This window comes from Pangasianodon hypophthalmus, chromosome 1, assembly GCF_027358585.1.
Source record: "Pangasianodon hypophthalmus isolate fPanHyp1 chromosome 1, fPanHyp1.pri, whole genome shotgun sequence".
Lineage (NCBI taxonomy): Eukaryota > Metazoa > Chordata > Actinopteri > Siluriformes > Pangasiidae > Pangasianodon > Pangasianodon hypophthalmus.
In genome coordinates, this window is record NC_069710.1 from 29,079,962 (window position 1) to 29,098,723 (window position 18,762).

An 18,762-nucleotide genomic window follows, 5' to 3' on the forward strand; every position below is an offset into this window, starting at 1 on the left:
TGAAGAGAAAAGATGAGATTAGGTTAAAAGAATAAAAGGCCAGCTACATTTAAACTCTTAAAAAAGCAGCAGAGAAAGATGAACGAATGAGGGCAGAATAAAATGATCCACATGTACATTAACCACTTCTGAAGAGCAAAGAAGGAACCGGTATATCACACATGAAGAAGAGAGAGTTACACAAACATTCGACATGATTAAAACGAGTCTGAAAAAAAAAAACACAACATTATATACAGCACTCCTTTATCCTCATGTCCCTAGTCTAAAATTCATTACTAACAAATCCTGCTTATAATCCAATATAGATAACACTTTATAATAATGAGAATTTATATGACATCTGTGAGCTTTTACTTTATAATGAACTAAGCTCATTGCTTGGCTATGCATGCTCCATTTTTCTCAATTGCTGTTTAAATTACAGTTTTTTTTATTAATGCGCTCGTTATAATATGTAATCGTTTCTAGTCACAGCTCATTCACAGGGACAGACACGCTTTACAGAAAGCCCAATAAATAGATAAATGGATTTAAAAAACATTATTTAACAAAGACATTGGTTAATTGTTGATCTGGTGAAGGTTTTTTGGAAGGAGACATTTGTTTAACATTTATGGAAAAGCTTTCTAGCATCAGCAGTCAGAAAAAAAGCTGTTCCACTGTTGAAAATTCTTCAGAATGAAGGACTATAAGGTTTCTGGTTTCTCACTAACATAACAAGCTGTTTTTTTTTTTGGTCTTATTCCCTTCAAGGGAGAGAAAAAAGAGAACCTGGTGAGGGAATTACTGTTTATAGCTGCTGAAAAAGACGTTCCACAACATTAAATGTAACTATAAATGGATAAAAAAATGTACTGTGTGTCATTCATTAATTGCAAATTGCTGTAGTATAAGAGGAATAAAACACATCAACACATGCTGTTATAGGAAAATAATCAACTTCAGGGTGATAATTTCACACCACCGAGCATGTTTTATGTGTTATTTTAATTTATACATGTTAAAGCTCGTATATAATCTCATAAACTATCATTATTATAAAGTGTTACCCAAATATCCAGCAATTTATGAATCTTACTATCTAACATCTATAAATTCTAGGATCATTTAACTACAACATGGTCCACACATACTCAGTGTCCTTCACCCACATACCTCAAACCCTCCGATGACCAGCAGTGCGTTTATGTTGTATTTCCTAATCTGCTCAGCGATTTTTTCAGCGTGCTTTGCGGGAAGCGTCCTGCAAAGAGGGCAAGACATCGACTCAGGTACATTCATGGCAAGTTAATTAGATCAAAATCGCCTTAGCACATACGCTTGTCACAGGCACACGACAAATGTCTGCACGGTGTAATAATTACCTTTTAGTCCCTAGCAGAGATCCTCCCTGGCCTGTCCAGCCCCCTACATCTCCCCATTTAATCTCTTTTATCTGCGACAAGGACAGAATGAAACAGGTTTAAATTACAAACTGGAGAGGATGGATCTGAACACAAAAGCTGAGAAGCTATTAACAGTGGCACAGGCATGCTGCTAGCCAGATCCTGCTGCATCCAGTGAAAGAAATCTGGTTCTAATTTTTTAAAAAATGATTAATGATGTTGGTAAAAAAAAAAGTAGAGTGATAAAGACTGTGTTGCAAAAACAGCCCCTATACTGTTTCCTTGTACTAAATCACACAGAATCTGTAGAAAAACACCCTTACAGCGTGTACTTTAATAAATCCTGATGTAAGGATGTTGACCTTTTTGGTATAAGACACAAAGACGCTTAGCAAATCCCATTCTCTTGTATGGCGTTAGGTACAGTATCAAGTGGGCCGGAACAAAAAGAATCACTTTCGTTGACCATTATCACAACAGCTCCTCTTAAATGTGTTATCAGCATTTATCTGAAAAGTGCATTCTGAATGGATTGAACATATACGCTCACATTTTGTGTTACATTGTGGAACTGAAATAGATTTAATTCGGATTATATGTCATATAATACGACAGAAAAGCATGGATTCCCAGTGATTCCACAGCCATCCATGGCCAGGAGTCCAAGAGAGCAAAATTGGCTATGCTCTCCGGGAGGGAGGGATGAAATACTTTCTCTCCTCTATCAATCACAGTGACACTAGCCAATAGTAGGTGTCTGTGAGCTCATGCATGTAGAAGGGAGCTTTTCTCTGAGTCTGTTACGCCACCCCATGAAACAGCATGTAGAAGCAGGTAGAAAAGATGCAGCTGGAGGTTTCACGTGTCTCCCTGGTTAGTGGATGTCATACAGTATTATGGCTTTGAAGAATTATGCATCATTAGTACATCATTTTGTTGGTAGCCGAATTAATGGCGGCTACTTATTTTTCTGTTTTGCTCACTAATGTAATAATAATGTTTCAATTTAATAGCAGTCCACAGGACAATTTTACTTTAGAACTCGTATTCTAAATTAATTTTGGTGTGTCGGATTAGAAACTTTACCGGTCCAGTCCCAGCCTGTGGGGGGTATGTTTGTAACCCCTGCTCTAAATTGAAACAAGACACAAACACATGTTCAGGGCAAAGAGTGTCTGGTAATGGGGAATTGCATCTAACTAATTGACAGTGTTCAGCTGGGTGAATTCATCCATGACTGGGTCAAACCAACATTATCCACGCTTGCTGGATCAATGTAGAAATCGATACTGGATGGAAAGTTGGAACTGGTAGTTAATGCAGGTCCTTGCTTAATCTCCAAGCGCTCTTAATTCTCTTTTTCGATTGGCTGTCCACATCCAGATTCATGGTGGATTAAGATTTTATCTACTCCATTGACAAATGTAATTAATGTAATCAGTAAATAATTACTTTGGACATGTTTATCTGTATGACCCTAACAGTTTGCACATTGGCACTGGCACTCGTTGCCCCCTGTCAGCTCAGAGCAGTACTGCAGCCTACACAGTGAGGCTTATTGGTTTAAACTAATCCGATAATCCGTGTAATCTGGCTGACGCAGCGAAAGATCATGGGTGCAGGGTCACAGGTCACAGCACAGCGGCTTTGGTGTTTATTTGCGCTGTGACCCCCTGAACCTGACCCATTCACACGGCATTTGAATGAGACTGTGCAGGATGTTCTGTGGGACACTGATGCCCTCTAGTTTTCATATTTTACTTGTGTCAGTAGAACATTAAACACACATTTTACATTCACATAATCTAGGCTTCTTATGCCCACAGGATGCTTTTTGTATAGGCTGAACATGATAGCTGCTTTATATGCACTCTGTACAGTATGTACTCTGCTAAATAGTAATATTAAGAGCTTAGTGGGCTTCAAAGGGCTTTAAAAACCACCAGCTGGTTGCACCAGTGCTACATAAACTCTATTATTATAGCCTAGTTTGCATGGGCTCGAGTTTACAGACTACTAAAAATGAATGGGTGCACCAAATAGCGTAGTTTTAACACTGCTTTAAAGTTCTGACTTAAAATGCACACCCTCCCTCTGTGTCTGTAACATCTGCTGTAAAAATAAAACTACTCTGTAATTCAAGGAAAAAAGTGCATGTTTACTGACTATACATGTGTTTTGTTTTATTCAGCACCGCCACGTTGAAGTCTGATTCAACTTCACACACTTTTTATTTATGAAACTTGTTTTGCTGCCAATATTGCATACATATTCCATAGATACTGCGCATATTGTTCTGTGTATGTTTGGTCCTGCACTCATCTCACACTCCTGTTTACTGTTGCACCACAGTCTCACACTCCTGCACTCGTCTCACACTCTTGTGTACTGTTGCACCACAGTCCTGGAGACTTGCACCACAGTCCTGGCAGACTTGGCCACCTCACTGAAATATCATGTTTGTAACAGTACATTTATAGTAAACATAAGGGATCATAGGATAAAATAATTTTAAAAAAAGCTATCAGGCAGCATAACAAGCACTTGTAAGTGATAGCACAAAATGTCACGGGACAAATTATTATTACAGATTATTGGCAAAGTACATCACAATATATATTTAAAGCATTTTACCATTAATGTAATGTTATATTTTATTCGTTCAGTGAATACAAATACAGATTTAAGACGTGTGTGTGTCTACCTGTCCCTTATAGAAGCCCTCGAAGCCGTCGTTGATGGCGAACATTTTGTGCCCCTCGGAGATGCCCACTCTGACGGCAGAGCGCACGGCCGCGTTCATACCCGCTGCCGGAGCACCGACATTCAGCACCGCCACGTTGAAGTTGCTCTAAAGAGAAACAGGAAGAGAAAACAGACAGTATGATGAACATCTGACACTTTTGTTTGATCTTTTTAATGACTTTTGCATCAGTATTTTTCAGATAACAAGATAAAACATATCTGTTTAAGGCATAGGTAATTAGCACATCAGGTCTCAGTGTCTCAGCAGCTAATTTACTTGCATTATTATCCAACATATTTCATTAGCAGTATCACCAGAACACAAGGAAAATCTGTGTTAATACTCTTGCTATGTGAGTGGATGATAGGACCTGATTAAATTCTGAGTATCCTAACCTTCAAAATCTATTGAATCCCCATAAAACCTGTAGACATATTGTATTAGTGGCTTTAGTGATGCCTTGCGCTGTGTTTGTTCTGGATGCTTGTTTCTTCTGGATGCTTGTTCTAAGTGGAGGATGTGAGTCAGAGTCAGCGACTACATTAATGGTGTAATGACTTGCTCAGTATTTACATAGGGAAAGTTCTCTCTATACAGACTTGCCTTACATAGGTGCTTAAGTTAATTTTTTGGGCTCCCCCTTAGCCATGTGTAAGTTATGCCTCTGAAACTGACACGTTTTTCTTGTGTAGAGCTTTCAGTACAGCAGTTTTTTCAGTTCTGTCTAGATCACTGCCTGTAAAGACAAGCACATTCTTTTAAGCCCAAAACCCGGGGATAGAAAATGCTGACTGATGAAGCAGGTTGCATTTTGTCCTTTGCTATCAACTGCAAAATGATGTAGCACAGAGCAAGAGAATTTAAAAAATACATAGTTTACAGTGATATAATAACATACAGATGAGAAGTAGGCAAATTTTCAAATAAACATCTAATATTAATTGTGTAATATGTTATGGAAACTGACTATCATGGGCAAACAGAATATGAAAAGGATCCTAGTCGTGATAATCACGTTTCTCAGGATGATAACATGGGTTGCAGCATTATTGGCACCAAATATAAAATTTATTAATTAATTTATATTATATTCTCAATTCAGATTGGTCAGAAGCTGCTCATTAACATTCTCTAACAGCACTTCTGACAATAGTGCTGACTGCAAGACAAATCACAGGTTTATATTAATGCGCTCGTTCTAATACATTATTATTTCTATAGTAACGGCTAATACACAGGGACCTGTATGGCAGACGCTCCTCATAAACTCCTGTGTAATTGTAATTGATATGGTAAAGTCCTAGATTGTGGCATTGTGTTATTGTAAATGCTGAGCTAAAAATAATAATCCAATTCACAGAGATGCCTGGCAGGAGGTGTGCTATCATCTGATCTATTAACACGCTCTCAGAGTTACTATTGCCTAAACAATGCACTAGAAAGAGAGAGAGAGAGAGAGAGAGAGAGAGAGAGACACTGGCTAAAACAACATGTCCTACATTGTCATTTGTCAACCACTAAAGCTTATCTCCTCCCCTTCTCTCTTTCCAAACCTGTTCACATGTGCAACATGAGCCACAAGAGCAAACACACAAATAAAAAAAAAAAGAGGTGCGGACATGATTACACCTTCCTGCTGCTGGGAAACGGAGACATGCCCGTTGTGACTAATAAATACACAGCCCTTTGTTCATGAGTTATGAATCACAGGAAAGCTTACACGTGGAAGTTCAGATTCTGGCTTGCGATGAGCCAGGAGCTTGTAGGTCTTTAGATTGTTCTCAAAACTCCTAAAGACAGGAAAGAAAAAAAAAAAAACAAAGCATGAAATGCATTTTCAGAATTTCAGGTTGTACAGATTTTCCATCATGTACCTGTTTTCCATCAATATACCTGCCACGAAGCTTTACAGCATCTTCAAACTTCTTCTCATCCATGGCCTTCTGTACCTCCTGGGTCTGTTAGGACAAAGCACCAGGTTTTGAATTACAACAGAAGCTCATTCTGGGCTAGTGGTGTTTGACTGGCATTAAAATATAACATATAAGATTTGGTTTGAATCCTAGTGCTTATGATAGTTGTGTTCAGTGATGCAATATGTGAATATTCTTAATGCTTGAAATGTGCAGTATATGTCACCTCTGCTCAAGTGTCTCCTACAGCGAAAAAAAAAAAAGAAAAAAGCAATGCTGGATATCAAATTACACATTACTTTTCCAAGCTGAGGCAAAAGGCCACAAGGAGAAAGAGCAGAGGACAAAGTCAGAGAGTTATGCCTAAATTAAAAATCCCGTATATCAATTAACATTAGCATTATGTGCTACGGATATAATCCCAGGTGGCTTTCTAGCTAATTTTTTAAATAAAACAGCAGACTGCAAAAAATGACATCTTAGCAAGTGGAAAAACCTTGAATATAATCAAATTTATCTAATATTTCCAATTATAAGATTATAATAAACCAAATGTAAGATTATTAAAACTTTTTCAAGCCATTTGTGCTCATTTCAAGCTTGAAATAGTCTTGCTCTATTGGCAGATAACTGTACTCATTTTAAGCATTTATTTCTAAAAAGAAGAAAAAATACAAGCTTGAAATAAGTAATATGTCTAGAAATATATTTAGTAATCTTATATTTGGTTTATTTTAATCTTATAATATGAAATACTAGATAAATTTGACTATTCATTCAGAATAATTTCACTTGCTAAGATGACTTTTTTATTGTAGTGAAGTGAGACAGAAGGAGAATTATCTCACAACAGTACATACCAAAAATAAATAAATGAATAAAACAAACCAGAAATGATTTCTAACACTTTTCTTAACCAATATTATAAGCTTTTTTAAATCTTAATATTACAAGCTTTATAATACCGTAGCACTTTAAAAAAGCTTATTTAAAATAATTTCATAAGCTTTTTTTAAGTGCTACAGTATTATAAGTAGTGCTACAGTATTATAAATAATTACTAATTCGTCCAATGGCTTCAAAAATAACAATAATAATGACAAGAATAATGACAGCAATGATCATAAAAAATGAATGGCACATGTTTAACCGTCTGAAAGCATCACCAGGTGATTGTGTAGACATGTGATCCTTTTTGGTCCTTACAAAGGGCTAAATATCTCTCTCTCACACACACACACACACGCACACGCTTGTAAGGCTTGGCCTGCGTCTTAGAACATACCATCTGCACACACTCCATGAGAGGCAGCCTCACAGCCTGGTTTCCACACAGCGAGACGACGCAGGCCGGTGTGTTAGCCGTGGTCTCCAGCAGAGCCAATACGGCCTCCACGCCCATACGACTGGCCTAAACAAAACACACACACACACACAAACTTTACACCATATCCACAGGAAACACTCGGGCCTATTCTACTGCCATTTTCTTATTATACAGTTAATGCCTGTAACATGGTCAACAGTTTGATCAACAATCCTCTTGATGCTATCCAAACATATTAGAGTGTAACCACAACCGTCACGACAACCTAAATCCACTTTCCTACCGCACTGCAAAACAAAAACACGTTCATGTTATGGTTAAACAATTTAGAAATTTCTAAAGTCTACTGTTTATGGAAATGTGTTAAGAACAGTATGATGACTCTGACACGTAACCGTAGCGACGACGGTAACCTCTTAATATATACAGCGGGCTAAAGAGTTAGCTAAATAAAACACTAAGTTATTTTTCTATCAGTCTGTCATGAGTGAAGCATTAAAAAAATAAGTGAGTAACCATGATAAAAACCAGAATGGCCTTTTATTTTTAAAAAAAATGTCCATTTTGTCAGGGTTCTTCTTTCATTGGTCATTATCTACGACACATGTGAATGTGATTTCTTTACCATATCAAGGCTGTCAAACACATAGGCACACAATCAGGGATATATGTTATATATTCACACTGTAAAAAAATCTATTTTTGTAAGATATGTGCAAATATATCTAATATTTATTTGATTATATGTCAGTCTAATATTACACACTTATTTCAAGCTTAATTTTTCTCGTTCTACTGGCAAATAATTTTGCTTCTTTCTAGAAATGAATTGTTTTAAATTAGAAAAATGATCTGCCAGTAGAACAAGATTGCCTAAAGTTAGTAAAATGTCTAGAAATAACTTTAATAATCATATATTTGTTTTTGTGTAATCTTATAATAGGAAATAATAGATATATTTGACTACAATCAAGATATTTTCACTTGCTAACATTTTTTTAGAGTATAATCTATAATCATGATCTATAATCATAATGGAACAATTAATTAATTTTTATTATTATTTATTAATTATTAGATGATGTACCATGAAACATGAGGAAAACCGAAATATTTGGTGAAAAATATATTTTCACATCCCATCAGCTACCTGTTACACAAAATTATATTTTTGATTATGTTATTGGTAGATAATTTTCTAGAAATAAAAGTTAGAAATTGGGAAAAATTATTTGTCATTAAAATAAAAATATTTTTGTAAACACATTATTTTTGTATCTCATAAAGAAAAATATTATAATAAATAAGTAAATTTGCCTATATTCAATATCTTTATTTGTTAAAACGTATTTTTTTTGCTATGTAATTAACGCTAGACAGTCAGCGTTATAAAATTATTACTGATACCTGCAATATCTCAGAAGAGGTGTTAATGTATCACAATTTCAGTGTTATCATCAGTCATTGCACTTCAGAACCTCTAGTCCTCGTGACGAAGAGGTAAAACACATGTTCGTAAAATCTTAACACTCCAAATCTGTTAATGTGCTTAGACTAAAAGCTCTTCCAAGTGCAAGTACGTACGAGCAGGGATCACACACACACTCGTTCACTCTCTCACCAGGATTCTGTCGAAGGCTGACGGTGTTCCTCCTCTCTGGACGTGACCCAGGATAGTCACACGTGTATCGAAGCCCAGACAGCGGACCACTAGCTGTAGAGGAGAATTTAAAAAAGACATAAACCAGACATTATTTCCAGTAATGGATGTCTGATGTAGAGAGTGAAATCTGGGAAATACAGATTCTCTCAAAGTAATGTCAAACACAATTAAATCTGAAACCGAGGGAACAGTATGCTTTATGTTTTAATGATTTAATTAGGAAAACATTTGAGCAATCAGTCAGAGCTAGGCAGGAAAATCTGGGAATTAAAGAGGATGTGGCATGCAATAGCAGACGTTCACTGAAGAGCTGCCATGCATGTGCAAGTCATTAAGGAATGAACAGCAAACGAAGCATGTTTACTATTAACAAGCGCGTGCAGCAAGCGCAAGCTCAACTCCTGCAAGACCTGTTTAACTGGGAACACGGCCCACTATGACCTTATCCTCATGATATTCTTGGTGCTTCTTTAGTTTTCCACTGGAAAACACAGGCTAAAAATATTCATCCATATTCATATACATACACATTACATACAGTATTCTGTCGTAAATAAAAAAAATATCTTAGAGAAATAAATAAAAAAGAAGCCTTTAAAATCAGCCTAAATCTGTCACACACTTGGCTACGGCGCCTGTAAAGCTTCTGCGAAGCAGGAAAAATCTCACGCAAAAACCAGGCGCTGATAATCATCTAAAGTTTAGTACGTCAAACAGAATATTTAATCAGCCACGCTTCCTGATTCTCCACGTGTTTTTATTTTAGCTGACATTCCACTTTTTGTGTGAACCTTCTTCAAATGATTTTTATATTATGTATGAGAGAGAGAAGTAGACTTTGCCTGATGCTGCGTGGATGCCTAATAAGGCCTTGTACAATGTTTTTCACGCAAAATGAAGCGTAATTACGCCTGAAAACAGTAAGTAGCTTACATCAGACCCACACTGCATCAAAAAAGACTATTTCAAGCTTGAAATTAGCTTGAAATCGTCTAGAAATAGGACTAATAATCTTATATTTTGTATATTTCACTACATTCGACTGTATTTAAGATATTTTCACTTGATAAGACACATTTTTTGCAGTGAAAGGTGTGTTCCAATCAGCATTTTTGGAACTGTCTGTTGATATGTATCTTATTTGGTGTCAGCTTTGCATGTAACATTTCTTTACTGTTCTTTAAGCACTGTGTTTACAGTTTGTTCGCAGTCATTCTGTTGTTAAAATGAACTACTGATATCACAGCTTATGCAGCTAGTTGATCTAGCCATCTAGATAGGCTGTGTTTTTGATACATGATACGTCTCAAGCTTACTTTTCAGATAAAATACTGTCTAAGGATGCAGCTACTACAGCCTTTAAAATGGACTGAAATGATAACAGTGTCTTTTTAAGCTGTTTTTTAACAAAATAAAATCAACAAATATCCTGTTATTGCCCTACAACTGGACTGACTGATATATCTATTTAAGGTGCATCTTCTAACGAATAACAATTACGTTTCGGTTATTATGTGATGGATGATAGGGATGAGAGGAGAGCATATGACTTGCTGGTTAGCAGAATTAGCTTTCAGCAATGGCCAAAAGTTTTGGCAGTGACATCAATATTGTGTTTTGCAAAGTTTGCTGCTTCAGTATTCATTTTTTTTTTTTTTACGTTTCTATGTTATACTGGAAAATGATGATAAGCATTTCATAAGTTTTAAAGGCTTTTATTGGCAAAAACATTCAATATATGTAAAGAGTCAATATTTACAGTGTTAACCCTTCTTCTTCATAACCTCTGCGATTCACTCTGGCTATCTGGATATCAGTTTCTGGGCCAAATCCTGACTGATGGCAATCCATTCTTGCCTTATTAGTGCTTATTAGTTGATGACAGTCTGTGGGCTTCTGCTTGTCCATATGCTTGTCCTTTTGAGGATTGACCACAGGTTCTCTATGGGATTAAGATCTGGGGAGTTGCCTGGCCACGGATCCAAAATTTCAATGTTATGTTCTCTGAGCCACTTCATTATCACGCTTGCTCCATCATGCTGGAAAATGCACGGATCATCACTAAATTGGTCCTGGATCATTGGAAGAAGTTGTTCTTGCAGGACATTTTGATACTGTTCTTTATTCACGGTAGTGTTTTTGGGCAGAACTGTGAGAGAGCCCATTCCCTTGGATGAAAAGCAACCCCACACATGGATGGTTTCGGGACGCTTCACTGCTGGCACAACACAGGACTCAGGGTAGCGTTCACCTTTTCTTCTCCGGACAATCGATTTTCTAGATGTCTCAAACAGTCGGAAGGGGGCTTCCTCAGAGAAAATAACTTTGCATCAGTCTTCTGCTGTCCAATCCTTGTACTTCCTGCAGAATTTCAGTCTGTCCTTGATGTTCTTCTTGGAGAGAAGTAGCTTCTTTGCTGCGCTTCTTGACACCAGGCGTTGTTCAAAAGTCTTCGCCTCACTGTGCATGCAGATGCACTCACACCCACCTGCTGCCAGTATTGGTCAAGCTCTGCACTGGTGGTGACATCATTCCGTAGCTGACTCCTCAGGAGGAGACGGTCCAGGAGCTTGCTGGACACTCTGGGACATCCTGAAGTCTTCTTCACTGCATCTCCTTGCAGTTCTTGATGATCCGGTAAATGGTTCTTTCATTGTGAGGCCATTTTGATGCAAAGCAATGATGGCTGCACACCTTTCTTTGGAGGTAACCATTGCTAACACAAGAACACACTTCTTCCCTCCTTTTAGAGAAATCAGTCTGCTCTTATTATCTGATCAGAATGATAGAGTGATTTCACCTGACTAGTACTCGTTTACACTTTCCCATGTGCCGATGATATGATTAGTGAAATAGTGTTAGCTGGTCATTTTGTACCAGGGCCAAAAACAGTGAACTTTGGTTTTTTGTCATAAAGTTCATTTTTATAGCCAAAGAAGCTCTTTGCAATTATTTACAATGCATCTGATCACTCTGCACAATAATCTAGAAACAATGTGAATCAACACCACAACAACTGAAGCAGCAAACTTTGCAAAACACAAAATTTGTCACTGCCAAAACTTTTGGCCATGGCAGTACTACAGCTATCTTACCACACAGCCTTCCAAAGAGGTCACAAAGCCACACAGTGAAGCCACACAGACAGGTCAGAGAGGTCAAAGGTCAGGTCAGTGCAGGAGTCGTGCTGCCAACAAGCCTGATGTACTTACATCTTTCACACGATCTGTGGTTATAGGCTTGTTGCTACGATCAATGGCGCCCTCGGCTACTATTATGATATTCAGCCTTTTTCTTCCTGCCCGATTCTATGAGTAATGAAAGACACATTACAGCAAAACGGACAAAAAGTGCCGAGGGAGTCCCAAAGCTGGAGACCGTATGGTGGAAGCAGTTCAGCTCGTCCGGGTTTTTTTTTTTTTTTTTTTTGTATAAGGATCAAATCTGAATGTTAGTTACTGAAGCTGCTATCATTCAGGTCTCCATGCGTTTGGTCTCGCCTGGCTGCATGATCCAGTACTCACATCCTTCAGCAAACTAGATGTAATTGCTTTCCCATGTCTGTCAATGGCTCCCTCTGCCACTATGATAATGTTCAGCCTCGAACCTCTGGATCGAGTCTGGGTTCATGAGCACATTTCAGAATAACACGGACACAAAACATTTGAGAAAGAAAGCGTCAGTGGAGATCACTTTCAGATAAATTACCCTGAAATAGAGCTGCATGATAATGAATAGAAACAGGATCACAATTATTGTACTCAAGAGTTAAATCACAATTATATAACCAAATTAAGGAAGAGTCAGTTTATAGTGCATCGTTTAAAGGAGCAGTCTGTAATTCTGAAGCCCTCTGGAGCCGATAACATGAACTGCAATTGCAAATAACAATAAAGAACCCTGGCTAACTGTTGTATAATGATAGTAATATTATATAATTATATCTTACGTTATTATATGTTTATTACGCGTATATAAGCATTACAGTATATCACTTATATATAATTATATATATATATAAAACAGTATATCACTTCAAGTGAACAGAATATCCAGTATAAACCCATGCTAACCCACACTTCTCAGAACTTGTAAATGATAAACACCATTATGACCAAAATAAATATATAAGCAATAAATAAATAAATAAGTTTGTCACAGTATGGCATCGTGGCTATGATTGGTATATCCCACCTTGTCTTTAATTTCGACTGCGTACGCAAATAAAATTCCTTTTGTCTGCAGTCTCAGTGTAGTTCGTAAAAAAAAAAAAAAACAAACAAAAAAAAAACAGAGACTGGAAGACTATCAGGGAGAGCTGTGATTGGTCAGACAGGTTACCATATAAATGAAGTGCTCATATGATTTAATAAGTGTGTCTTGTTAGTACTTGGTGTGTGTAATGTCATATTTTATGTCTGTCTGCTGCTGTGAAAAAACAATTTCCCTCAGGGATCTATAAAGCACTCTATCTATCTATCTATCTATCTATCTATCTATCTATCATCAGACTGAATCAAAACTGATATCCAATAAAAGCTAGTTAGATACCTTTAGCTCTAATTAAGTTGGTTATGTTTAACTAATGTGATCATTATTAAAATTGTGCAGCTCTACTATCTTACATTACGTATCGGATTCTGAAGAATAGCTTCTCAAAGTCTACAACAATCAACTCAAGCATATATTTGAACTATAGTTGCAAACAGATGCATATAATAGAAGCTGTATTTAATCAAAAGTATAAAAAAGACATGTGAAACTGTAGCCGGTCGAATCTGGAGGTGAGGAAGAGCTGGAGTTTGGTTTACCGCAGAGAGCTTCTCACACATCTTCTCCTCCCAGCCGTCTTCAGGAGGCATCTCGGGAATCAGAACCCAGTCCGCACCGCAGGCCAAAGCGCTCACCAGCGCCAGGTAGCTGCGCAGAAACAGCCCAACAACATCTCAAACACTTTACTGTGCAGATTTTAAAGAGGGACTCTCAGTACGAGTTTGAGTTTTGAAGCAGACTTTGCTCATCTGAACATCACCATGAATGTGTCATTTTAACTGGCTGTGATCTGATAACAACAAGGGGCTGATTAGATTTTGTAACAGGTGACTGGTTCTTCTTACCCACAGTGTCGACCCATCACCTCCAGCACAAACGTCCTCTGATGGCTGAAATCACACGCAGTAATTCCAGTTAGTTCAAAACTAGTGTATTGCAAATGGTTTTAAATTAAAGTTTTAAAAAAAATAATAAAATTACAAAATGTTGGGAAATAACTTCTTATTCTTAAATATTTGTCATCTTAGTTTTATTATTATTAGTATTATTATTATTATTATTATTATTATTATTATTATTATTATTCAGTGTGCCCAGATACCTCATGGAACTTAAAAAGCACTTAATAATTATAACACTGAAATTAATAACATTTTAATAAACAACAAGAAAAAGGTAAATAAATAAGTAAATAAATAAATCACAATAATAATAATAATAATAAAATACATAACAATACATAACTGTGAGATAATAAGCAGATTAGAAAAATAAAATGTAGTGAACACAGCTGCAGTAAAACAGCTGCATATGGAATTAATTAGCCTGATTTATTAGTTAAAAGATTATTCATTGTACTTTAAAGGTTTATTTAATTTAACTTAAAATTTCAGCTCTTAAAATCTCAGCTCCAACCTCTGAGCAGTAGTCATGATGGCGTCCACCACTTCGATGATTCTGTGCAGAGCTGAGTCCGTGCCGATCGTCATGTCTGTGCCGCAGAAGTCGTTGTCGATGGATCCCACCATTCCCACGATGTGCAAGGCTGAATATTTCTGCGCAGCCTCGTCATCAATCAGACCTGACAGGGAAATTTCAGAATATACGTTCTTTCTCTCTGCTCTCTCTACATCCTGAGTTTAACAAACACAAAACTCATTTACTCAGAGAGTTTTCCTAAAGTAAATTAATCTCTACATCTGCACAATTTATTCTTTCAGATATGTGACTACTCTTCAGAGAGAGTAAAATGCGGATGCCACGTAAGCTTTGGGAAGAGATAAGTGTTCAGAATTACTTTTAATTTGAATTAAATAAAACTCTACAAATTTATAAGACATTTTTCATGTTAGTCTTGTTCTAAGACCTTTATTTAAGAAGTCTTTTAAACGTTCACTGTGAAATTGCAGCGTGTGCCCTTAGACTTCCAGTACAAGTGTATTTGGAGTAAACAGGTTTGCTCTTCTTTTCTCAGTGCAGGTAAATGCGTTAAAAATTAAACTCTGTGCTGTTCTCACATACACTACAATACATAACTCTATTACAATTCTATTACCCTTAATGTTACATCTATTACTATTCTATTACTTCTTCATTATACAACTTCATTAGTGAAGTACTGTAGGCTGATTATCCAGAATAAATTGCATTTTAGAGTACATTTTTACACACACACACACACACATAAACTCAGATGAAAACCTTTTATAGCCTCTATATACTCTCTACACTGCAGCTACAGTGCCGAGAGCTCAGCATGCCTCTAATCCAATCTCCTCTCCCAGATATTCAGCCTTATCTTCCACTATCCAAGAATAAACACATGCACACACACACACACACACACACACACAAATACCTCAACCTCAGTAACCAAAAGTAAATATTTTGGCTCTTTGGCCTGGGTGACATTTGACACTGACTCATCATTGTGAGGACATTTCACACTGACTTATCATTGTGAGGACATTTGACACTGACTCATCATTGTGAGGACATCTAACACTGATCTATCGTTGTGAGGACACTTGACACTGGCCTATAAATGTGAGGACATTTGACACTGACCTATTATTGTCAAGACATTTGACATTGACCTATCGTTTTGAGGACATTTGACACTGACCTATCATTGTGAGGACATTTGACATTGACCTATCGTTTTGAGGACATTTGACACTGACCTATCATTGTGAGGACATTTGACATTGACCTATCGTTTTGAGGACATTTGACACTGACCTATCATTGTGAGGACATTTGACACTGACCTATTATTGTCAAGACATTTGACATTGACCTATCGTTTTGAGGACATTTGACATTGACCTATAAATGTGAGGACATTTGACACTGACCTATCATTGTGAGGACATTTGACATTGACCTGTCGTTGTGAGGACATTTGACACTGACCTATCATTGTGAGGACATTTACGCACACACACACACACACACACACACACACACAGTGCACTGCGCACCCTGCTGCACAAGCTCAGCCAGCAGGCTGCTCCACTCCTCCCTGAAGAGGTTGGCGCCTGTCAGACTGCCGTCTCCGCCAATGACACACAGGTTAGTGATGCCATGCTGCACCAGGTTATGGGCCGCCTTCAGACGTCCTTCACGTGCCCTGAACTCTTTACACCGCGCACTTCCGATCACAGTGCCACCCTGATGATGGTGCGAAGGAAAATATTTCAATTCAAATGACATTTAAAAATGAAAAATACAAATTAATAAACTACCATAAAGGGCTACGCAATAACAACAAATATGGACAGGTATAACATCAATATGGAACTCATGAGGGCACAACAATTAATAAACAGTCAGCTAACTGTAGATAGACTCAATAATAATAATAATAATAATAATAATAATAATAATAATAATAATGCTGTTAATTGTTTCACAAAGTGAAATAAAATAAAAAACAAATATTGCAGATTAAACTTGTGTGTGAGACATAATCTACGTCTCACTGGCTGGCTAACAGTTCCTAAAAAGTCTATGGCTGGCTAACAGTTCCTAAAATGGTTCTGCTTATAATCACCTCTATTATGGAAATATATCCAGTGTAGGGTTCTTCACAAAGCCCTTAAAGTTTTCCCCAGAAAAACAACCAAAGAACCCTTAAGAGATTAAATATGCTTCTTGGAAAGTTTTTGCATGTGAGTCTGTGTGTGTGTGAGTGTGTGTGTGTGTGTGTGTGTGTGTGTAAGTGTGTGTGTGTCTGAGCCTTATCATAACACTCACCACTTGCAGCATGCTGGACACACTCTCCCATGTGGCCTCTTTTATGTTATCACCTCCATCCACCATACCCTGATACCCCTGTGGAACAAACACACACACACAAATAATTCATCTTTCATGTCCCATATCCTTTTATGTCCTTTTTACTATAATTGAATCATCAATTTGATTTTATTTTGCTACAATTTTAATCTGAATGTCATTAAGTCATTTATTCACATCAGACATTTAATAAAAAAAAAAAACCTGGTGTGTGTGTGTGTGTGTACACGCATGATTGAACCTTCAGGCTGCTTTATAAAGAAACACACGCGCACACACACACACACACCCGTCCCTGGGTCAGCAAAGATTAGTAGCACACAATCCATTTAGGGAAACTAAAGATGGCACAGTTTTAGCTTTAGGCCACTTTTTTTAGGACGCTGCTGCAGGGCAGGGTTTATTTATTGGAAGCAAAATTAATGGCACTAATAACATCATCAAAAAAATGTGTACACAATCAATATTACAGGAACATATATAAAGACATTACACCTATAAAAAGGTATTTACACTTAAAGACCTTTGAAGAAATTATAAAGATTTTTCAAGGGTTCTTTTAGGGTTGACTGATAGGAAAACACTTGGGTGTAGGGTTCTACTAAAAAACCTTTAAGTGTTCCCCCAAAATGTTTAAGGGCTCTGAAGAATACATAGAGACCCTTCTAATTTATTAGGAGATAACACAAAAGTGTGACATATTCTGCAATACGCAAATCCATAATGTTGCACAGTGACTACCACATGCTCTAACACGGGTGTCCTCAGATCACCGCTTATATTTATTCCTTTAATAAACGCGACATGTTTACGGTCAAACCTAACTTACCTCGTGAATGAAGTAGACTTTGGCTCCCACGTAGATTCCCATTCGCACCACAGCCCTTACGGCGGCATTCATACCTGTAACACACACACATACACAAAAACAACAACGATTAGCAGTGCGTACTGTATGAGAAAGAGCCACATATCTGCAACAGCCCCAGTGACTAAAGCAACCTCAGACATTTCATCCAAACACACTGACAGGAAGATGGTCACATGTCTATCAGACGGGTATCAAAGCAGGACAGTTATGAGGAGAAGTCCACTTAGCGTACATTTAAATAAGAAACGGAAAGTGTACGTTTGATTTACAGTTTATCTACAAATGCTAAAAACATAAGCACTTGCATTTAAGAACCAAAGAAAAAAAAAACAGAGAGAATGCAGACTGAAGAAGCAGACTGCATTTGTTTGCACTTGCTGTCAAATGTGAAACAATGTGTACATAAAAGCAAGAGCTCATTAAAATGAAAATAATGAGCCTAATAAGACTAATACAATGATATTTGAATTAAAAAGATGGCAAGCGTTGAAGTAAACACATTTCAATCATAGGATTCTAGTATATTTCTGTATAAATAGTGCTTGTAATTATTACATTAATCGCACAAATTAGTGAGGCTATGAGATACTACATCAAGGTCATGAAGGTGTAATATCTCAAATCCACAGAAAAAGAAAAATTACAGTGGTGCCAGTGGATTAGAAAGAAAAAAAGGAGTTTTGGTGTCAGTCTTTTGGATCATACTGTGTTGTATTGTGTGTGTGTGTGAGCTCTCTCTCACTCACTACCATGTTTGGTAAAAGCTGAGTGTGTCCTGAAT

At 37.1% G+C, this 18,762-nt stretch overlaps 1 protein-coding gene across 5 annotated transcripts in view; it reads right to left on the reverse strand.

Moving 5' to 3' along the window:
• pfkpa (phosphofructokinase, platelet a) overlaps window positions 1–18,762 on the reverse strand; it is a 40,353-nt gene that overhangs the window by 12,912 nt on the left and 8,679 nt on the right. For 3 of the 5 annotated variants that reach the window (XM_053234524.1, XM_034308772.2, XM_034308766.2), the window contains exons 2-15: window positions 17,940–18,013; window positions 17,069–17,146; window positions 16,294–16,483; window positions 14,726–14,891; window positions 14,155–14,199; window positions 13,849–13,957; window positions 12,250–12,345; window positions 8,996–9,088; window positions 7,333–7,458; window positions 6,028–6,092; window positions 5,855–5,924; window positions 4,093–4,239; window positions 1,368–1,438; window positions 1,159–1,246 (exon numbers count right to left, since the gene is read on the reverse strand). In XM_053234524.1, the coding sequence (XP_053090499.1) occupies window positions 1,159–1,246; window positions 1,368–1,438; window positions 4,093–4,239; window positions 5,855–5,924; window positions 6,028–6,092; window positions 7,333–7,458; window positions 8,996–9,088; window positions 12,250–12,345; window positions 13,849–13,957; window positions 14,155–14,199; window positions 14,726–14,891; window positions 16,294–16,483; window positions 17,069–17,146; window positions 17,940–18,013 (1,418 nt within the window). Of the gene's footprint in view, window positions 1–1,158; window positions 1,247–1,367; window positions 1,439–4,092; window positions 4,240–5,854; window positions 5,925–6,027; window positions 6,093–7,332; window positions 7,459–8,995; window positions 9,089–12,249; window positions 12,346–12,561; window positions 12,658–13,848; window positions 13,958–14,154; window positions 14,200–14,725; window positions 14,892–16,293; window positions 16,484–17,068; window positions 17,147–17,939; window positions 18,014–18,762 lie in introns of all 5 variants that reach the window. The other 2 variants (XM_034308775.2, XM_034308768.2) reach the window with 1 other exon arrangement.